Source organism: Nicotiana tabacum, chromosome 13 (assembly GCF_000715075.1).
Source record: "Nicotiana tabacum cultivar K326 chromosome 13, ASM71507v2, whole genome shotgun sequence".
NCBI lineage: Eukaryota > Viridiplantae > Streptophyta > Magnoliopsida > Solanales > Solanaceae > Nicotiana > Nicotiana tabacum.
The window spans coordinates 5,425,520-5,450,003 of NC_134092.1; the positions used below are offsets into that span (position 1 = coordinate 5,425,520).

The 24,484-nt window shown below is 37.7% G+C and overlaps 1 protein-coding gene across 1 annotated transcript; it reads right to left on the reverse strand.

Moving 5' to 3' along the window:
• Positions 1–2,614: 2,614 nt before the first annotated feature.
• Positions 2,615–3,205, reverse strand: LOC142167953 (agamous-like MADS-box protein AGL80). Its single transcript, XM_075228594.1, has one exon. It carries the CDS (start codon positions 3,203–3,205, stop codon positions 2,615–2,617), a length of 591 nt encoding a protein of 196 aa, XP_075084695.1.
• Positions 3,206–24,484: the final 21,279 nt, after the last annotated feature.

Here is a 24,484-nt window from a genome sequence, read left to right on the forward strand (position 1 = left end):
TTAGCTTTGGCAAGGAGGGGTAGATGTATGCCTAAGAAGTCTTGGGAAGAGGTGATTAGGCGGGACGTGACGCGGTTGGAGCTTACTGAGGACATGAGCCTTGATAGGAGGGTGTAGAGGTCTAGGGTCAGGGTAGAAGGTTAATAGAGAACGTTTCCCTTTGTCTTCCTCTGTTCAGTAGCATTAGTGCTAGTTTGATATCTTTATACTCTTAGATTGCTATTATTACCTACCATTTCATTGCTACCTTTGCTTCGGCTTTCTTTTATCATGTTCTTGTTACTACTTGTTGCCATTACTTCTTTTCGTCCTTTCTTTAGCCGAGGGTCTATCGGAAACAGTCTCTCTGCCCTTCCAGGTAAGGGTGTCAATGGTTCGGTTCGGCCGGTTATTTTATATAATTGGTACCATATAAATTTTTTGGTTATTCTATTATGTATAACCAAAATTAGACTTTTCGAAGCCATCCCAATCATGTCGGTTTCTCTTCGGTATCAGTATGGTTAGGTTAGTTTTCGGTATTTTTTTAAATATCATGTAAAATTACCAGCACAAGTAGAATGCAATAACATACGTTCTTTTATAGGATTTAGCAAAACTCTCTAGACATTTTTACTGTTTAAAGGGTGATGAATTAAAAAAAATGAAAGATGGTTAGAGTATAGATCCATCAACTATTCTACAACAACGTAAAAGAAACCAAGCAAAGACAAAGAAAATATAAATCACATGAGTGAAAAGATATTAACCAAGCTGAGACTCAAGAATAAATTCTATAGAAGATTAAATATTCAAAAAGATAAATCTAAATTATATGAAAGGAAACATATTCAATACATTGTAGTTTGCTACTCATTATCGCTAGAATACTTTGTGTCTTGCTAATAAAGATACTTGAAATAACTTAGTTTAAGTAGATGTAGCATAATAGGTTTTAGGAATTAGTATTTTGAGTTTAATTACTTGTTGGCTTGTAATAGTTTGCATAATTCCAAGGCCTAAAGAAAAATTTAATGCATTATTATTTTTAAACTTATTAGATAAATATATTTTTCACATGTAAAATTTATTCGGTACGGTTCGGTATTTTTTCGATTTATTTTTATAAAATAAAAAATCTACCCTAATTATCGATGCGGTTATAGATTTATATAAAAACCTATTGTTTCTTAAAAAGAAACCTAAAAATCGGTTTGGTACGGTACGATTTGGTCGGTTTAGTCGGTTTTCGAATATCCATTGACATCCCTACTTCCAGGGTAGGGGTAATGCTGCGTGCATCTTACCTTCCCCATACCCCACTTGTGAGAATTTACTGGGTATGTTGTTGTAGTATAACCTTAACAAACCTTTAGCTTGTCTAACATCAAGTTCATTGGAAATTCAAAAATCCAACTAGAATTTCAGAAACCATATTTCACGACGCATATTTTGAGTTTGTAAATCCAAAAATCAACTTATGACACCACATTTCTGGAGTAATAAGAGGGAAGTTTAGCTGGCTCACTAGTTGATCGTATGCGACTGTTATCTCATATTTTATAAAAGTGAGAATATGAACAACTAAATCTATTTCATCTCCATTCTTGAATAAATGAATTAAATTATTTCTTATTGAAGACAACTTAAATAGCCGTTCACTCAACTGCTTACACTAAAAAGTGCAGACATACATATAATGTATGTATAATTCATATATAATATGTATATAATCGTGTATAATCAGTATATAATTTATGTATATCGACTTGAAAAAGTAAACAGTAAATTCGATCAACTATTTAAAGATTCCTTTCTTATTTCGACATTTGAAGTAATCGCCCAAGGCTAAAATAATTTGGTTATGACATTACCGCCCTAGACTTTAGGTTATTAAACTAGGACAATATTAGGATATGATTTCAATATGTTACCATTAAAGTAAAAATAATTACTATGACTTTCCAATACAGTTATTGTATTGTCCATCACTTCATTGTGAATTTGGGTAAATAAACCCTGAATACACATTAATGGTAGCAACTAGCAAGTGTACAAGTCATGTCATCATTTCTAAATCTGAATCTTTGAAATTGACGTTATTCCAAAATCCATGGAATCAAATGTTCTTACTTTATAATTATACATTTTTACAAGAATATGAATTCACATCATTTTCTTTGAAAAAAAAGGGGGGAAATTGGGGGAAGAAGGAAAGGGTTTCTAACAATCATACTTTCTACAAATGATTTACAACTCAATTCTCATATGCATCCACCTAAATTGAAGTATTCTATCTATAGTACAAGTTGCTATTATACAATAAATTTCATTCTCTTAGATTTAAACTTGAAATAAAGTATTCATTGTACGGAATAAAACTGAATTTTATATGTGAAAAGAAATAAAATACGATTGAAAATGTGATTGAATAGTACTAGCACATCTTTCCGACAAACATAGAATAACTTCCACATACCATTCAAACAAAGCGTACGATAGCATGAACTAATAAACGATGTGCAACAAACAAAGAAAACAACAAACGATAATAACTACGTCTTAGTCCCAAACAAAACAGATTATATTGAAAACAACATAAAAGATAAAGCAATAGAAATATTACGACGATAGATCAATCAATGTTATTGAAAAGTCCATCATTCTTCTCTCCCGCCTCGTTGTCATGGCCTTCTGTTGTTGCATTGGAGGAAGTAGATGGACACTGAACATCAGAAGTCTGCTCTTGTTGATTGAGTTGTTTCTTCCTCTCATCGAGTTTAGCCTTTATACGAGCAGAAAGCTTTAACAAACCTTCGGTTTGTGCAACATCAAGGTCACTGGTATTCATTTTTCCCTCGAAAAGTTGATTGAAGAGTATTTCCATTTCTTTCTCCTTACTTTTTCGCGCGATTTTCCTATTATTTTCTTCTTCAAGATTTTTGATTTGTTTTTCAAGGTAGGTTTCATGTAAAACTAACTTCTTTGATCTTTCATACTCAGAGTGACCTAAATACTTAGTAACTCTAACCATAGCCTCACTTTCATCTGGCCAAACAATAGGAAAGGTTTCTCCTGGACTAAAAATAATTATTGTAACTATTGCCTCACATAGAGTGGACAACTCGTCTGCCATTTTAAACAAAGTAGCAATTTTTCTTTTTTCTTTGGCTTTTCTCTTTCTTTCACTACAAACATTAGTATTCTTAAGCCCCTTCTCACTCATGTTTTCTACACACACACACACACACAAAAGAGCACTATGTTTGGCAGCAAAAATATGAATGAATACTTAATTGTAGAGGTAGAAGAGAAGCATTGGGATTTATATAGATCTATAATGGGGCTTGTTAATACCTTATAGTGAAATGATTTCAAGTAGATTTTGATAATATAGCGAATTTGGAAGAATATTTAAGTATTTTCTTAAAATGGTTGAAAATTCAAGATTTAAACTAGATTTTCAGAAACCATATTCCATATTGCATAATTTGGAAAGTATTAAGACTGAAGTATAGTTGGCTCACTAACAAAGTGAGAATAAGAGAAACTAAATCTTCTTCTTTTAATGTTTTTATCAATGTATTAATTAATGATTTTCTTATTTAGACATTTGAAGTAACCCCAAGGCTAAGATGTATGTAGTTATTATGACAATTACCATATTAGACTTTAAGTAGTTACACTAGGTATTATTTCAATATGTTATAATCAAAAACTAATCATTATTTTAGACTATAGTTATTCTATTTTTCATTAATGTAAGTTTGGGAAAAAAAAGTTGATTTTTTTGGGGGTAAAAACCCTTGTAAATGGTAGTAAGTTTACAAATTATGCTGATCCCTAGAATCTAATATTCTTATTTTATAATTATACATTTTTACAAGAATATCTCGTATCGAAGAAAGAAGAAGACGAGGTATGTTGAATGAATAAAGATATCGATAGGTTTGCTGAATATCCATGTCAAATTTAGAGATGATCTAAAATGAATGTTAAATGCATATGCCTAATCGACATATTGGATTTTATATTTTTTATTATAAAAAAAGGAGAAAACTTTGCAACAGGTATGTCTACCAATATTTAGTCTTCACTTCCATAATAATATAATAATCCACCTAGAGATACGACTAGGTAGTTTGGTGGAAATAAAAGAGATACGAAATACTTCCTCATTTCATATATATATATATATATATATATATATATATATATATATATATAACCATAAACTTCTCATTTTATTTATAATTCTTTTTATAGTCACACAAATATTTTAATGTGTTCATAGCCGCACAATATTATGATATGTTTAACATCATAATTTTTTACGGCTTATCTTTTTAATTACTTAAATTTCTTATTCATCCATGCCATGTAACTTGAAACGGGAGACGTAGTAAGTTTAAGTATTTATTCCAAGAGCTTGGAGCTGTACTCTCTTTCTTAGTAGCAATTCTATTATAGTAGTAAGCTCTCAAATCAAAAAGTAGTTTAATACATCAAATCTATAATTAGAAATGCTCATTTTGGACAATTTGTAACATATTTAAGGTAAGAAGGTTGAAGGGGATAGTATCAGGTCCCGAACAATTCTATCTTCTTTTCATTATCTAACGCTGATGCATCCCATTTCTATCACTCTTTTAAAACTTTCAATATAGCCTTCTTAGCCGTGGAAGCAACAACTGGTCTTTGGATATATTTCTCGTCTAGCTTACAACTTGTTTGGATGGTTGTTACATGTCGTTTCATAATATATTGTATTGTATTGTTTTATGAATACAATATTTGGATAGATTGTATCGTTTGCCGTCATTTTATGATGTCACACATCAAAAATATGAAGAATAAACTTGCAACATTACTAAGAAAAATAGGATACGAGTAGAATTATTATATAAGAAAGTAGGGTAAATGATAAAATATAATTATTTAATAATAAAGAGGGACAAAATGAGAGAAACAAGCAAGGTAATGACACCATCACACCAAATTCGTTGTTACATAAAGTGACACTTTTTGTTGTTACATACAACGGATTTAAAAATACGATACAATAAAATTTAAGTAACAATCAATATAAATATTGTATTTAAAATAACAATACGATACAATATAATAGGTAACAACCATCCAAACAAGCTGTAAATGTCCTATTACTCAAACCTCCAATTTTCTTTTTTTATACAGTTGAAAAATAGCTGATATCAAGGTAGAAGTTCACTATTTTTAAGAGGTGAAAGAGTAAAGTATTTTTCTACTTTCTTAACTCAAGCGGAGGAAAGGTATAAACTTTTTACCTTATATTTTTCATGAATATATGTAATATGTTTACATGAAAAATATTTTTTTATAATTCTAGAGATAGTGGGGGTAAAAGAAATAAAAAGTTCTTGCATGAAAATTTTGAATATTCATGCATGAGTGAAAGTTGATTAAATCAAAAGAGTGTGATAAGCGCATCTATCATAAGTCTTGGAATAATTCACATGTTATTATTTACCTCTATATTGATGATCGATTAATTTTTGGCGCTAACTAGAATGTTATTGGAGAAACTAAAAGCATGCCTAGTAGTCATTTTGACACGAAAGATTTGAGTGAGGCAAATTTCATTCTTGGAATAAATATTACTAGAATATGTGATGGAATTTTCTATGACGAGTCACATTATATTGAGAAAATTTTGAAAAAATATAATTTTATTGATTGCAAGCATGTTGTAACTCCTTTTTATTCAAGTGTTCACTTATTTTCTGTACAAAGTAACAATGATGTGATAAATCAAAAGGAATATGCTAGCTTACTTGAAAGCTTGAGATATGTGATTGATTATACTCGTCCTGATATTGGATAAGCAATAGTACTTAGCAGGTTTCAGGTTTACAAAAAATTCTGTTGTACTCGAAGACTTTTATGATGTAGATTGAAATATTTTATCTGGTGATTCCTGTTCTACTACAAGTTATATTTTTACTTTGGGAGGTGGTGCTATTTGTTAGAAATAAAAAAAGTAAATAATAATTGCTAACTATACCGTGGAGGCTGAACTAATTGCTTTAGGTTCAGCTAGTGAGAAAGCGAATTGGTTGAGAGATTTATTATTTCAAATTTCTTATTTTGAAAAACCAATTCCTCCTATTTTAATTTATTGTGATGACACTGATGCTATTGGTAGAGCACAAAACCGTTATTACAATGGCAAATCCAGACCAATAAGGAGAAAACACAATATTGTGAGATATTTGAAAAGTGGTAATATTCATATTATTATGTGATAATCTTGAAGATCTATTAACCAAAGCCTTGACAGGAGAAAGGGTCTGGAGCACATCGAGGGGATGGGATTGAAGACCATAATCACATAAGTCATATATGAGGAAACCCAACTTGAAGACTAGAGATCCTATAACCATGTTCAATGGGAAGAACAAATCATATGATGTCTTGCTTTGAAATGCGCTATTACATTTATTATTATTCCATTCTTATGGTGTGAGTGGATTTATCCTGTAGCGATTTGCGAGGTTGAGTTTTTATTAACTCTTAATGAAAATTTGTAGCTCGTATGAGTGAGATGTTAGAGTTACAGGAGCACTCTTGACATATTTCACCTATGTGAGTGTGGAAGTAGGCCGCTTCCTATGAGAATTGGGCTTATTCTAAAAAATACTCATGAAAACAGGGATAATACAAGGCCGTAATGTGCTGGCTAATAAAGCTTATGATGGAAACTTAGGGTCCACCAAACTGTATAGAGAACCCGGTTCTCTATCGGTTCCCATAGAACACACACAATAAGAGACAAGTAAATGACACAACATAATTTTACGTGAAAAACTCCCAGCTCACAGGATTAAAAATCACGACCTACACTCATAGGATTTCAACTTTACTTACCGAACAACTTTAGATTACAACCTATTGTAACCTAGATTATAGTCACACAAATATTTTAATGTGTTCATAGCCGCACAATATTATGATATGTTTAACATCATAATTTTTTACGGCTTATCTTTTTAATTACTTAAATTTCTTATTCATCCATGTCATGTAACTTGAAACGGGAGACGTAGTAAGTTTAAGTATTTATTCCAAGAGCTTGGAGCTGTACTCTCTTTCTTAGTAGCAATTCTATTATAGTAGTAAGCTCTCAAATCAAAAAGTAGTTTAATACATCAAATCTATAATTAGAAATGCTCATTTTGGACAATTTGTAACATATTTAAGTTAAGAAGGTTGAAGGGGATAGTATCAGGTCCTGAACAATTCTACCTTCTTTTCATTATCTAACGCTCATGCATCCCATTTCTATCACTCTTTTAAATCTTTCAATATAGCCTTCTTAGCCGTGGAAGCAACAACTGGTCTATTGGATATGTTTCTCGTCTAGCTTACAATTTGTTTGGATGGTTGTTACATATCGTTTCATAATATATTGTATTGTATTGTTTTATGAATATAATATTTGGATAGATTGTATCGTTTGCCGTCATTTTATGATATCGCACATAAAAAATATGAAGAATAAACTTGCAACATTACTAAGAAAAAAAGGATACGAGTAGAATTATTATATAAAAAAGTAGAGTAAATAATAAAATATAATTATTTAATAATAAAGAGAGGCAAAATGAGAGAAACAAGCAAGGTAACGACGCCATCACACCAAATTCGTTGTTACATAAAGTGACACTTTTTGTTGTTACGTAACGACGGATTTAAAGATACGATACAATAAAATTTATGTAACAATCAAAATAAATATTGTATTTAAAATAACAATACGATACAATATAATAGGTAACAACCATCCAATCAAGCTGTAAGTGTCCTACTACTCAAACCTCCAATTTTCTTTTTTTATACAGTTGAAAAATAGCTGATATCAAGGCAGAAGTTCACTATTTTTAAGAGGTGAAAGAGTGAAGTATTTTTCTAGTTGCTTAACTCAAGCAGAGGAAAGGTATACACTTTTTACCTTATATTTTTCATGAATATGTGTAATATGTTTTCATGAAAAATATTTTTTTATAATTCTAGAGATAGTGGGGGTAAAAGAAATAAAAAGTTCTTGCATAAAATTTTTGAATAATCATGCATGCGTGAAGGTTTATTAAATCAAAAGAGTGTGATAAGAGCATCTATCATAAGTCTTGGAATAATTCACATGTTATTATTTGCCTCTATATTGATGATCGATTAATTTTTGGCTCTAACTAGAATGTTATTGGAGAAACTAAAAGCATGCCTAGTAGCTATTTTGACACGAAAGATATGAGTGAGGCAAATTTCATACTTGGAATAAATATTACTAGAACATGTGATGAAATTTTCTATGACGAGTCACATTATATTGAGAAAATTTTGAAAAAATATAATTTTATTGATTGCAAGCACGTTGTAACTCCTTTTTATTCAAGTGTTCACTTATTTTTTATACAAAGTAACAATGATGTAATAAATCAAAAGGAATATGCTAGCTTAATTGAAAGATTGAGATATGTGACTGATTATACTCGTCCTGATATTGGATAAGCAATAGTACTTAGCAGGTTTCAGGTTTACAAAACATTCTGTTGTACTCGAAAACTTTTATGATGTAGATTGGAATATTTTATCTGGTGATTCATGTTCTACTATAAGTTATATTTTTACTTTGGGAGGTGGTGCTATTTGTTGGAAATAAAAAAAGTAAATAATAATTGCTAACTCTACCGTGGAGGCTGAACTAATTGCTTTAGGTTCAGTTAGTGAGAAAGCGAATTGGTTGAGCGATTTATTATTTCAAATTTCTTATTTTGAAAAACCAATTCCTCCTATTTTAATTCATTGTGATGACACTGATGCTATTGGTAGAGTACAAAACCGTTCTTACAACGGCAAATCCAGACCAATAAGGAGAAAACACAATATTGTGAGATATTTAAAAAGTGGTAATATTCATATTATTATGTGATAGTCTTGCAGATCTATTTACCAAGGCCTTGACATGAGAAAGGGTCTGGAGCACATCGAGGGGATAGGATTGAAGACCATTATCTCATAAGTCAATATATGAGGAAACCCAACTTGGGGACTAGAGATCCTATAACCATGTTTAATGGGAAGAACAAATCATATGATGACTTGCTTTGAAATGCGCTATTACATTTATTATTATTCCATCCCTATGTTGTGAGTGCATTTATCCTATAGCTATTTGTGAGGTTGAGTTTTTATTAACTCTTAATGAAAATTTGTAGCTCGTATGAGTGAGATTTATAGTTACAGGAGCACTCTTGACATATTTTACCTATGTGAGTGTGGAAGTAGGTCGCTTCCTATGAGAATTGGGCTTATTCTAAAAAATACTCATGAAAACAGGGATAACACAAGGCCGTAATGTGCTGCCTAATAAAGTTTATGATGGAAATTTAGGGTCCACCAAATTGTATAGAGAACCTGGTTCTCTATCGGTTTCTGCAGAACACACACAATAAGAGACAAGTAAATGACACATAAAAATTTTACATGAAAAACTCCCAACTCACGGGATTAAAAATCACGACCTACACTCGTAAGATTTCAACTTCACTAACCGAGCAACTTTAGATTACAACCTATTGTAACCTAGGAATTAAACTCTTAATCCCTCACTCACTTGTAATAACTCTATTACAACTCTCTATGTAATAACTCTAGATCTATTACAAAACTCACAACTCGACTAAATCTAGCCAAGACACAAACACAGGCTTTATGATTTTACAAATAGTTTCCTACACAGTGCTTCTAGCTAAGCTAAGTAGGAATGACATGTAGTTCAATCTAACACAAGTACAACACAACTAAAGACATATTGATAACACATAGCTGGAAACTGGTCCTTCGTTCCGTTGTTCTTTATTCTTGAAGCCTAGAGGAAACTTGATCTGTTTTTCGGATGTGCAAGTATATGTTTTTTTTTGCTTCATGTTAATAATATCCAAGTGATGTTACTTGGATGATGCAAGCAAATATCCGATGCAAGGCATTCCCAATAAAGTGACTGCTGCATTATTTGCAATGTTGTGTGTGTGTTGAGGAACAGTTGCAGCGACTTTACAGTTGTGAGGAGTTGACTAGTACATTCAGCAAGGGAATTGATGTCCATCTGTTTCGTCTGTCGTTTCTTTGACTCTAGCTGTTGGAACTTGTGCCCGACTTGAGATTTGTTGTGCTTTGGAACCTTGAGGATGTATAACAGGTTCCCGATCTGGTTCTTATCATTAAGTTTGTTAGATCATCAAAATATAAAAAGGCACATAACTTATCAGCTTATGTCAATACCTTGATTATTATGTGTAAGCAGTGGTACTTTATTTTCTTAAAGCAGTCATAGTTCAAATCTGAGACCACTATTGACTCTGGAGTAAAGATTGTTATTTTTGCTAAGTGGAGGTTCAATGTAGAGCACACCTTCATTATGCATAATAGTCTCCCTTTAACGGGTAAACTATCTTATTTTAATATTAAAATGAGTGGGAGAATATTGGTGTTAGTGCATTTTAATATTAAAATTATAACATTAAAGTGCATTATTTCTTGTGAGGTAGTGCTTATAAATTGGCAAGAATGTGGTCATTATCTTTGGTATAACTCATAAAACCACTAATGCCATGATCTACCACTAATTACCCACTAAAGGTGAAATTTTGTAACCACCAACTATTTTCTATCTTTATTATGCCACTACTTTGTTATTTATTTCATGAAAGAAATTCTACCCGTAAATAGTGGTGTTTTTTCCTTGTGTTTGGTATGAGAAAATATTGTAGTGTGCATGAAAAAAGTAAATTTGTTGTAGTGAAAAAAGAGAGTTAAGAGAAGGAGAAAATCTAAGTCTCCAACTTATTATCTACAAAAAAGAATATTATTTGTTGAAGAAAGGTGTTCATTTTGGTGAAGCTTTGGACTCAACAACTTGTCTAGAGTTTGTTCGAGTCATACGACGTTGTCGGACTATTGTATCCTGGAGGGGACAAGTCAAGAGTATTACTGCTGGACCGGTGAAGATGCTACCACAATGGGCTTGAATCTCCTTAAAGAAAGTGAGATATTCGCGCCTCAGCCTGAAGAATATTTATTTATTTTTATGATCTTTTTTTTCAACTGTAATTAATTGTATTTTCACCAACACTTGTTAATCATCCAATTCTTTCCTACTCTACATATATGAGAATTTACTCTCAAAACTCAAAGCTCATTTTTGAAAAGTAAATCCCACATCATTCAATCCATAAGTCGAAGAGAACAAAGAAAAAAGGGAAAAAGTAATGCCTTGTTTGTCCATAAAAAGTTTCAAATATTTTTCTCAAAAATATGTTTGTCCATGAAATTTTGTAAGTTGTTGAAAAGTTTTTGAAAATGAATTTTTCAAAAAATCAACTTTTATAAAATTTTCAGAAAAATATTTTTCTTCACTCATAAAATTACAATATTTTTTGGAACATTAGTCATCGCCTCGCCATGAACGTTCCCACGTGTTTTGGTATTATAGGGCCTTAAAACTAGAATTCCACACGATTTCTAAATTTTTATGTGCCCACACAATCTGCATGGGCAGGGGCGCCCGGACCCGAATTACCTAAACTTTTGTTGACCCATAAAAAATGACCTAAAATATATTAGTCATTGCCTTGCAATGAATGTTCCTCGTTTGTAGCATTTAAGGACCATAAATATGGAAATTCACCCGATTTTCAGATTTTTGTGTGCTATAACCCACACCATCTGCATGAGCCTGGGAGCCCGGACCCGAATCGCCTAAAATTTGTCGGAATATCAAAAACAATCTAAATAACATTAGTCATCGCCTCTCCATGAATGTTTCTCATTTTTTGGCATTTTATGGTCAGAAAATTGGGATTCTCCCTGATTCCCAGATTTTTTTGTGCTATAGACCACGCTATCTATATGGACCCAGGCGCCCGAACCCGAATCGCTTAAAATTTTGATGGACCATAAATAATGACCTAAGAAATATTATTCATCGCTTCTCCATGACCGTTCGTCATTTTTTGGCATTTTAGGGCCATAAAACTGGAATTTCGCTCGATTCCCATATTTTCATATGCTATAACCCATGCTACATAGGCCTCGACACCTGGACCCAGATTGTCTAAAATTTTGCTGACCCATCAAAAATGACCTAAGCAAAATTAGTCATCACCTCGCCATGACCGTTCCTCATGTTTTGGCATTTTAGGGCCATAAAACTTGAATTCCGCCCGATTCCATATTTTAGTGTGCTATAGCCCACGCTATCTGCATGGGCCCAGGCGCCGGGAACTAAATTTCCTAATGTTTTGTCGGCCCATAAAAAATGACCTAAGGACTATTATTCATCGCCTTTCCCTAACCGTTCCTCGATATTTGGCGTTTTAGGGACATAAAACAAGAATTACGCCCGATTCTCGAATTTTTAGTGCTATAGCCCACACCATTTGCATGGGCCCGGGTGTCCGAACCCGTATCGCCTAAAATTTTTACGGACGATAAAAAATGAGCTAAGGAACATTAGTCATCGCCTTGCCATGACCGTTCTTCTTTTTTTCTTTTGGCGTTTTAGGGCCATAAAACAGGAATTCCGCCCGATTCAAAACTTTTCATGTGCTATAACTTATGCCATCTACTTGGGCTAAGGCGCCCTACCCTAATTGCCTAAAATTATGTCAGCCCATCGAAAATGACCTAAGGAACATTAGTTATCGCATCTCCATGATCGTTAATCATTTTTTAGCATTTTAGGGCCATAAAACTGGAATTCCTCCCGATTCTAAGATTTTTGTGTGCTATAGCCCACGCCATCTGCATGGGCCCGTGCGCCCGGACTCGAATCACCTAAAATTTTGCTGGACCATTAAAAATGACCTAAGGAACATTACTTATCACCTCGCCATGACCGTTCCTCATTTTTTGGCATTTTATGTCCATAAAAATGGAATTCTGTCGATTCCTAAATTTCCATGTGTTATACCCTACGCCATCTGCATGGCCCGGGCATCCGGACCCGAATAATCTAAAATTTTTCCGGCCCATAAAAAATGACCTTAGGAATATTAGTCATTGCCTTGCCATAACCTTCCTCATATTTTGGCGTCTTAGGAAAATAAATTTAGAATTCTGCCCGATTCCCAGATTATCGTGTGCTATAGCCCACGCCATCTATATGAGCCTGGGCGTCCGGACCCGAATCGCCTAGAATTTAGTCGACCAATCAAAAATGACCTAAGAAAAATTAATCATCGCCTCGCCATGACCATTCCTCGTTTTTCGGCATTTTAGGGCCATAAACTGGAATTTTGCCCGATTTCAAGATCTTCTTGTGCTATAGCCCACACCATCTGTATGGGCCTAGGCGACCGGACTGAAATCACCTAAAATTTTATCGGCCCATCAAAAATGACCTAAGGAATATTAATCATCGCCTCGCCATGGCCGTTCCTCATTTTGTGGCATTTTATGTCCATAAATTTGGAAATCTGGCGGTTCCTAAATTTTCGTGTGCTATAACCCACGCCATCTGCATGGGCCTGGGCATCCGGATCCGAATCACCTAAAATTTTGCTGGCCTATAAAAACGACCTTAGGAATAATAGTCATCGCAACTCCATGATCGTTCATCATTTTTTGCCATTTTAGAGCCATAAAATTGGGATTTCGCCCGATTCTAAGATTTTCGTGCGCTATAGTCTACGCTATCTGCATGGGCCCATGCACCTAGACTCGAATCACCTAAAATTTTGCCAGCCCATCAAAAATGACCCGAGGAACATTACTCATCGTCTCTCCATGACCATTCCTCATTTTTTGGCGTTTTATGTCCATAAAACTGGAATTCTGTCGATTCCTAAATTTTCATGTACTATAGCCCACGCCATATGCATGAGCCCGGGCATCCGAACCCGAATCACCTAAAATTTTGTCGGCCTATCAAAAAGACCTTAGGAACATTAGTCATTGCCTTTCCATAACCGTTCCTCATTTTTTGGCGTCTTAGGGCGATAAAACTGGAATTCCGCAAGATTTCCAGATTTTCATGTGCTATACCCCACGCCATCTGCATGAGCCCGGGCGCCACGCCCTGAATCGCCTAGAATTTAGTTGCCCCCATAAAAAACAACCTAAGGAGCATTACTCATCACCTCGCCATGACCGTTCCTCGTTTTATGGCGTTTGATGTCCATAAAACTAGTATTCTATCCATTCCTAAATTTTTATGTGCTATTCCCCACGCCATCTGCATGGACCCGGACCTCTAGACTCGAATCATCAAAATCTTTGTCGGCCCTTCAAAAGCGACCTTAGGAACATTAGTCATCACATTGCCATAACTGTTCCTTGTTTTTTGGCGTCTTAGACCATAAAGTAGAATTCCGCGTGATTCCCAAATTTTCCTGTGCTATAGCCCATGCCATCTACATGAGCCCGAGCGCCCGAATCTCCTAAAATTTTGCCGGCCCATAAAAATGATGTAAGGAATATTAGTCATTGACTCTCCATGTCCGTTCCTCGTATTTGGCATTTTACGGCCACATAATTGGAATTTCGCCCGATTCCCAAACTTTCATTTGCTATTGTCCACGCCATCTGCATAGGCTTGGGCGCCCGGACGCATATCGTCTAAATTTTACCGGCCCATCAAAAATGACCTAAGGAACATTAGTCATCTCCTCTCCATGACCGTTCCTCGTTTATAGCGTTTTAGGGCCATAAAACTGTAATTATGCTCTATTGTCAGATTTTCGTGTGCTACAGCCCACGCCATCTGCATGGGCCCGGGTGCCGGTACGCGAATTGCCTAAAATTTTGCTTGCCCTTAAAAAACGACATAAGAAACATTAGTCATCGCCTCACCATGACTGTTTCTTGTTTTTGGCATTTTAGGGCCATAAAATTAGAATTCCGCCTGATTCGCAGATTTTTATGTGCTATAGCGCACGCCATCAGCACGGGCTCGAGCGCCCGGACCCGAGTCGCCCCGCAAATCAATAAAAACATAAGGAACATTAGTCATCGCCTCACAATGGCTGTTTCTCAGGTTTTGGTATTTTAGGGCCATAAATCTAGAATTCCGCTCGATTTTTAGATTTTCGTGTGTTATAGCTCGCGCCATCTGCATGGGTTCGGCGCCCGGATCCGAATCGCCTCGCCATGACCGTTCCTCATTTAATGGAATTTTAGGGCCAAATATCTTGAATTCTGCCCGATTCCAAGATTTTTATGTGCTATTCCACGCCATTCGCATGGGCCCAGGCGCCCGATCAAGAATCGCCCAAAATTTTGCTGGCTAATAAAAAACGACCTAAGGAACATTAATCATTAACTCACTATGGCTGTTCCTAGTTGGTTTGCGTTTTAGGGCCATAAAACCGGAATTCCGCCAGATTCTGAGATTTTCATATGCCATCAGCACGGGCCCGGGCGCCAGAACCCGAATCGCCTAAAATTTTGTCGGCCATCAAAATCGACCTAAGGAACATTGTTCAGCGCCTCGCCATGACTGTTCATCGTTTTTGGCATTTAGGGCCATAAAACTGGAATTCCGACCGACGCCATCAGCATGGGCTCGGGCGCTCGGACCCGAATCGCCTAAAATTTTTCCGGCCCATAAAAAACAACCTAAGGAACATTATTCATCGCCTTTCCATGACCATTTTGTATTTTTCGGCGTTTTAGGGCCATAAAACTTAAATTCCCCCCGGTTTTCAGATTTTCGTGCGCTATTGTCCATGCAACCTACATGGGCCTAGGCGCATGGACCCGAATCACCTCAAATTTTGACGACCTATCAAAAATAACTTAATGAACATTAGTCATCACTTATACATGATCAATTCTCATTTTTAGCATTTTAGGGCCATAAAACTAGAATTTCGTCCGATGCTTGATTTTCGTGTGCTATTTCCCACTCCATCTGCATGGGCCTGGGCGCCAGGACCCGAATCGCCTAATATTTGGCCCATCAAGAATGACCCAAGGAACATTAGTCATCGCTTCATAATGACCGTTCCTTGTTTTTTGGCGTTTTCGGGCTATAAAACTAAATTCCAAACGATTCCTAGGTTTTCCTGTGCTATAGTCCACACCATCTGCATGGGCCTGGGCACCCAGATCCGAATCGCCTAAAATTTCTCCCCATAAAAAACGACCTAAGGAACATTAGTCATCGCCTCACCATGACAGTTCCTCGTTTATTGGCATCTTTGGGCTGTAAAACTATAATTCCGTCCGATTCCCAAATTTTCATGTGTGATAGCCGACGCCATCTGCATGGGACCTGGCGCCCGGACTCGAATCGCCTAAAATTTTGCCGCCCCATCAAAAATGACTTAAGAAACTTTAGTCATCACCTCACCATGACTGTTCCTCATTTTTGGCATTTTAGGGCCATAAAACTAGAATTCCATCCGATTTACAGATTTTCGTGTGTTATAGCTCATGCCATCAGCATGGGCCTAGGCACCGTACCTGAATTGCCTAAAATTTTTCCTGCCCATCAAAATGACCTACGGAATATTAGTCATCGCTTGGCCATGACTGTTCCTCTTTCATTGTCATTTTAGGGCTATAAAACTAGAATTCCGCCCGATTCCCAAGTTTTCGTGTGATAAGCCCATATCATCTACATGGGCCCGGGCGCACAGATCCGAATCGACTAAATTTTTGCTGGCCCATAAACAATGACTTAAGGAACATTTGTCATTGTCTCTCCATGAACGTTCCAAATATTTTGGCGTCTCAAGTCCATAAAACTGGAAATCTGCCCAATTCTCAGATATTCGTGTGCTATAGCCCACGCCATCTGCATGGGCCCGAGCACTGAATCACCTAAAATTTTGCCGGCCCATAAATAATGACCTAAGGAACATTAATTATCTCCTCGCCATGTTCGTTCCTCATTTATTGGCATTTTAGGGCCATAAAACTTGAATTCCGCCCGATTCCTAGATTTTTGTGTGCTACAGCCCACTTCATCAGACCCGGGCGCCCAGACTCGAATAGCCAAAATTTTTGCTGGCCCATATAAAATGACCTAAGGAACATTAGTAATTGTCTCTCCATGTTCGTTCCTCGTTTTTTGGCATTTTAGGGCCATAAAACAGGAATTCAACCTGATTCCTAGATTTTCGTGTGCTGTAGCCCACAAAATCTGCTTGGGCTCGGGTGCCCGAACCCATATCGCCTAAAAATTTTCTGGCCAATAGAAAATGATCTACGGAACATTAGTCATCGCCTCTCCATAAACGTTCTTTTTTTTTGTAGTGTTATAGGGCTATAAAATAGGAATTCTGCCTTATTCAAAAAGTTTCATGTGCTATAGCTTGCACCATCTACTTGGCCAAGGCGCCCGGCCTAAATCGCCTAAAATTATGTTGGCTCATCGAAAACGACCTAATAAACATTAGTCATCGCCTTACCATGACCGTTCCTCATTTTTTGGCGTTTTATGGCCATAAAACTGCAATTTCGCCCGATTCTAAGATTTTCGTATAGTATAGCCCACACTATCTGCATTGGCCCGTGCGCCCGGACACGAATCGCTGAATAGTTTGTCGGCCCATCAAAAATGACCTAAGGAACATTAAAAATTGCCTCGTGATGATCGTTCTTCATTTTGTGGCGTTTTATGTCAATAAAATTGAAATTTTGACGATTCCCAAATTTTTGTCTGCTATAGCCCAAGCTATCTGCATAGATCCGGGCATCCAGACCTGAATTGCCTAAAATTTTGCCAGCCCATAAAAAATGACCTAAGTAACATTAGTCATCGCCTCGCCATAGCCATCCTCATATTTTGGCATCTTAGGGCCATAAAACTTGAATTTCGCTCGATTCTCAGATTTTCGTGTGCTTAGCCCACACCATTTGCATGAGCCCGGACGCCGGACCCGAATTGCCTAAAATTTTGTCGGCCCATCAAAAATGACCTAAGGATCATTAGTCATCGCTTCGCCATGACCGTTCCTCGTTGTTTTGGTGTTTTAGAGCCATAAAACTGGAATTCTGCACAATTCTCAAATTTTTGTGTGCTATAGCCCAGTCAGTCGCCTAAACTTTTGCCGGCCCATCATTAACAACGTAAGGAACATTAGTCATCGCCTCACCATGACTGTTCCTCGTTTTTAGCTTTTTGGGCCATAAAATTAGAATTACGCACGATTCCTAAATTTGCGTGTGCTTGTAACACACGCCATCTGCATTGGCCCAGGCGCCCGAACCCGAATCGCCTAAAAATTTTCCCGCCCATACAAAACTGCATAAGGAACATTAGTCATCGCCTCTCTATAACCGTTCCTCTTGTTTTGACGTGTTAGATCCATACAACTGGAATTCAGCCTGATTCCCAAATGTTTGTATGTTATAGCGCACGCCATCAGCACGGACCCGTGCGCCTGGACCCGAATCGACTAAAATTTTGTCTACCCATCAATAACGACATAAAGAACATTTGTCATCGCCTCGCCATAAAGGTTCCTCTATTTTTGGCATTTTAGGGCCATTAAACTGGGATTCCGCCCGATTCCTAGAATTTCGTGTGCTATATATAGCCCACACTATCTGCATGGGCTCGGTGCCCGGACCCGAATCGCCTAAAATTTTGATGGCCTATAAAAAATGACCTAAGGAACATTAGTCATCGACTCTCTATGACCGTACCTCGTTGGTTTGCGTTTTAGGTCTATAAAATTGAAATTCCATCCAATTCCCAAATTTACGTAGGCTATAACCCATGCCATCTACATGGGCCCGGATCAGAATCGCCTAAATTTTTGCTGACCCGTCAAATACAACCTAAGAAATATTAGTCATCTCCTAGCCATGACCGTTCCTCATATTTTGGCATTTTAGGGACATAAATTTAGAATGTTTCCCGATTCCCAGATTTTCATCTGCATTGGCGCCCGGACTCGAATAACCTAAAATTTTACCGGCCCATAAAAAATGACTTAATGAAAGTAGTCATTTCCTCGCTATGACCTTTCCTCATTTGTTTGCGTTTTAGGGCCATAAAACTGAAGTTCCGACCTATTCCTAGATTTTCGTATGCTAGACCACGCCATCTGCATGGGTCCGGCCACCCGGACCCGAATTGCCTAAACTTTTACTGGCCCATTAAAAATGACCTTAGGAATATTAGTCACCACCTCGCCATGACGGTTACTTATTGTATTTTTGTTTTAGGGCCATAAAACTAGAATTTTGCCCGATTCTTAGATTTTTGTGTGCTATCCATACTATCTGCATGGGACCGGTAACCCAAACCTGAATCACCTATAATTTTTTTTGGCGCATGAACAATGTCCTAAGAAACATTAGTCATCACCTCGCCATGTTCGTTCCTCGCTTTTTTGCGTTTTAGGGCCATAAAACTTGAATTTTGCCTAATTCCCTGATTTTCGTGTGCAATAGCCCACACCATCTACATGTGCCCGGACACCTGGACCCGAATTGCCTAATATTTTGCCGGACAATAAAAAATGACCTACGGAACACCAGTCATTGCCTTGCCATGACCGTTCCTCATTTTTTGACGTTTCAGGGGCATAAAACTAGAATTCCGCCTAATTCTCAAATTTTCGTGTGCTATAGCGCACGCCATCTGCATGGGCCCGGGCATTCGGACCCGAATCACTTAAAATTTTTCCGTCCTGTTAAAAACGACCTAAGGATCATTTTGTATCACCTTTCCATGACCGTTCCTCGTTGTTTGGCGTTTTTGGGCCATAAAACTATAATTTCGCCGATTCTTAGATTTTCGTGTGCACCCATGCCATCTGTATGGTCCTGGGCGATCGAACCAGAATTGCCTAAAATTCTGATGGCCCATCAAAAATGACGTAAGGAATATTATTCATCGACTTGCCATGACCGTTCCTCGTTTATTGGCATTTTAGGGCCATATAACTGGAATTCTGCCCAATTCCCAGATTTTCGTATTCTATAGCCCACGCCATCAGGCCCGGGCATCCGGACCTGAGTCGCCTAAAATTTTGCCGGCCCATCAAAAATAACCTTAGGAACATTGGTTATCACTTCGCCGTGATCGTTCCTCAGGTTTTTCATTTTATGGCCATAAAACTGGAATTTCGTGCAATTCCAAAATTTTCATGTGATGTAGCCCACGCCATCTGAATGGGTCCGAGCACTTAGCCATCGTCTCGCCTTGACTGTTCCTTATTTTTTAATATTTTAGGGACATAAAACTGGAACTCTGCCCGATTGCTAGATTTTCGTGTGCTATAGCGTATGCCATCTGCATGGGCTCGTGTGCCCGGACCCGAATCGCCTAAAATTTTGCTGGCTCATAAAAATAATACCAAAGGAACATTAGTCATCGCCTCGCAATGACTGTTCTGCATCTTTTGGTGTTTTAGGACCATAAAACGGAACTTCCGCCCGATTCCTAGATTTTCATGTGCTATAATCCATGCCATCTACATGGGCTCGGGTAGCCAGACTCGAATTGCCTAAAATTTTGCCCGCCTATAAAAAATGAGCTAAGGAACATTAGTCATCACCTCGCCATGACAGTTACTCATTTTTGGCATCTTTGGATCGTAAAACTGAAATTAAGTCTGATTCCCACATTTTCGTGTGCTATAACCCACGACATGTGCATGGGCCCAGGCACCCGGACCTGAATCTCCTAAAATTTTACAGACCCATCAAATACGACCTAAGGAACATTAATCATCGACTTTATATGACTGTTCCTCAATTTTTGCCGTCTAGGGAAAAAAATTGAAATTCTACCCTATTCTCAGATTTTCTTGTTCTATCTACATAGGCCTGGGTGCCCGGATCTGAATCGCCTATAATTTTTTCGGCCCATAAAAAATGACCTAAGGAACATTAGTCATCGCCTAGCCATGACTGTTCTACATTGTTTGGCATTTTAGGGCCATAAAATTAGAATTCCGACCGATTTCAAGATTTTCATGTGCGATAGCCCACGGTATCTGCATGGGCTCGGGTGCCCGAACCTCAATCGCGTAAATTTTTCCTGCCCATCTAAAACTACTGAAGGAACATTATTTATCCCTTCTCCATACCTACTCTTCGTTTTTGGCTTTTTAGGGCCATAAAACATGAATTCCTCCCTATTCCAAGATTTTGTATGCTATAGCCCACACCATCTACATGGGCCTAGACTAGAATCGCCTAAACTTTTGCTAGCCCATTAAACCTAAGGAACATTAATCACCTCCTCGCCATGACCGTTCCTATTTTGTTTTGGCATTTTAGGGCCATAAAACTAGAATGCGTCTGATTCCCTAATTTTCGTGTTCCATAGCCCACACCATCTGCATGTCATCGAGCGCCCAGACCAGAATCGCTTAAAATTTTTCCGGCCCATATAAAATTGCCTAAGGAACATTATTTATCACCTCGCCATAACCGCTCCTCGTGTTTTGGCTTTTAGGGCCATAAAACTTGAATTCTTCCCCGTTCCCAAATTTTCGTGTGCTATATCCCATGCCATCTACATGGGCCCGAGCGCTAGGACCCATATCGCCTAACATTTTGTTGGCCAATCAAAAATGACCTAAGGAACATTAGTTATCACCTTACAATGACTGTTCTGCATTTTTTGGTATTTTAGGGTCATACAACTGAACTTTCGCCCGATTCATAGATTTTCTTGTGCTATAATCCACGCCATCTACATGGGCCCAGGCAGCCAGATCCGAATCGCTTAAAATTTTGTCCACCCATCAAAAACTAGCTAAGGAACATTAGTCATTGCCTCGCCATGACAATTACTCATTTTTGGCGCCTTTGGGACGTAAAAATGAAATTATGTCTGATTCCCACATTTTCGTGTGCTATTGCCCACGCCATCTACATGGGCTCAGTCGCCCGGACCCGAATCTCCTAAAATTTCACCGGCCCATGAAATACGACCTAAGGAACATCGTTATCGCCTCGCCATAACCGCTCCTCGTTTTTGGCTTTTAGGGTCATAAAACTTGAATTCTTTCCCATTCTCAAATTTTCGTGTGCTATATCCCACGCCATCTACATGGGCCCGGGCGCCAGGACCCGTATGGCCTAACATTTTTCTAGCCAATCAAAAATGACCTAAGGAACATTAGTTATCGCCTCACAATGACTGTTCCACATTTTTTGGTGTTTTAGGGCCATAAAACTGAACTTTCGCCCGATTCCTAGATTTTCAATCCACGCCATCTACATGGGCCCGGGCAGCTGGACCTAAATCGCCTAAAATTTTGCCCGCCCATCAAAAACGAGCTAAGAAATATTAGTCATTGCTTCTCCATGACAATTACTCATTTTTTGGCGTATTTGGGCCGTAAAACTGAAATTACGCCATCTGCATGGGCCAAGGCGCGGACCCGAATCTCCTAAAATTTCACCGGCCCATCGAATACGACCTAAGGAATATTAGTCATTGTCTCTCCATGACCGTTCCTCATCTTTTGCCATTTTAGGTAAAGAACTGAAATTTTGACCGATTCCTAGATTTTCTTGTTCTATCTACATAGGCCCAGATGCCCGGACTTAAATCGCCTAGAATTTTGCCGGCCCATCAAAAATGACCTAAGGATCATTAGTACATTTTTGGTATTTTAGGGCCAAAATATTAGAATTCCGACCGATTTCTAGATTTTCTTATGGGATAGCCCACGCCATCTGCATGGGCTCGGGTGCCCGAACCTCAATAGACTAAAATTTTTCCTGCCCATCTAAAACGACTGAAGGAACATTATTTATCACCTCTCCATATCTGCTCCTCGTTTTTTGGCTTTTTAGTGCCATAAAACATGAATTCCTCCCCATTCCAAGATTTTGTGTGCTATAGCCCACACTATCTACATGGGCCCAGACTAGAATCGCTTAAACTTTTGCCAACCCATCAAACCTAAGGAACATTAGTCATCGCCTCTCCATGACGTTCCTTCTTTTTTTTTCTTTTTTAAAAAAAAATCATTTTAGGGCCATAAAACTAGAATGCGTCTGATTCCCTAATTTTCGTATGCCACAACCTACACCATCTACATGTCCTCAGGCGCCCGGACCAGAATCGCCTAAAATTTTTCTGGCCCATAAAAAATGACTGAAGGAACATTATTTATCGCCTCGCCATAACCACTCCTCGTGTTTTTGGCTTTTAGGGCCATAAAACTTGAATTCTTCCCCATTCCCAAATTTTCGTGTGCTATATCCCACGCCATCTACATGGGCCTGGGCACCCGAACTAGAATCTCCTAAAAATTTTCTGGCCCATCAAAAACTACCTAAGGAACATTAGTCATCGCTTCACCATGGTTTTTCCTCATGTTTTGGCGTTTTAGGGACATAAAGCTAGAATTCTATCTGATTGAGTAATTTTCGTGTGCCATAACCCATGCCATCTGCTAGGGGTCGGGCGCTCAGACCTGAATCGCCTAAAACATTGTCGACCCATAAAAAGTGACTTAAGGAACATTAGTCATCACCTCTCCATGACCGTTCCTCATTTTTGGTGTTTCGGGTCCATAAAACAAGAATTTTGCTCAATTCTCTGATTTTCGTGTGCTATATAGCCCACGCTATATATATGGGCATGGGCACCCGGAACCGAATCGCTTAAAATTTTGTCGGACCTTCAAAAATGAACTAAGGAACATTAGTCATCGCCTCGCAATTTTCATTCCTCGTTTATTGGTGGTTTAGGGCCATACAACTGGAATTCCGTCGATTCCTAGATTTTTGTGTGCTATAGCCAACATTATCTGTATGGGCCCCAACGCTCGGACCTAAATCGCCTTAAATTTTGTTGGACCATAAAGAATGATCTAAGGAACATTAGTTATCGCCTTGCCATGTTCGTTCCTCGTTTTTTCGCTTTTTAGGGCCATAAAATAGGAATTTCGCCCGATTCCTATATTTTTGTGTGTTATAACCCACACACTCTACCTGGGCCTTGGTGCTCGAACTCGTATCGCCTAAAGTTTTGCCGGCCAATCAAAAACGAACTAAGTAACATTAGTCATCACCTTGCCTGACTGTTTTATTTTTGGCATTTTAGAGCCATAAAATAGGAATTCGGCCTTATTCCAAAATATCATGTGCTATAGCTTACACCATCTGCTTGGGCCAATGTGCCTGACCCAAATCGCCTAAGATTTTGCTGGCCCTGGCCCCTCAAAAATGACCTAAGGAACATTAGTCATCGCCTCTCCATGATCGTTCCTCGTTTTTTGGAGTTTTAGGGCCATACAACTGGAATTACGCCCGATTTCATGCTTTTCGTGTGCTATAGACCACGCCATCTGTATGGGCCCGTGCGCCCGGATCTGAATCGCCTAAAATTCTGTCGAGCATCAAACATGACCTTAGGAACATTAATCATTGCCTCTCCATGACCGTTCCTCATTTTTTGGTGTTTTATGCCAAGAAAACTGGAATTCCGCAGATTCCCAAATTTTCGTGTACCTTCTGCATTGTCCCAGGCATCCAGACC

Excerpts from the sequence above, each read along its gene's own strand:
- LOC142167953 (XM_075228594.1), bottom strand. The coding sequence starts at position 3,205 with ATGAGTGAGAAGGGGCTTAAGAATACTAATGTTTGTAGTGAAAGAAAG.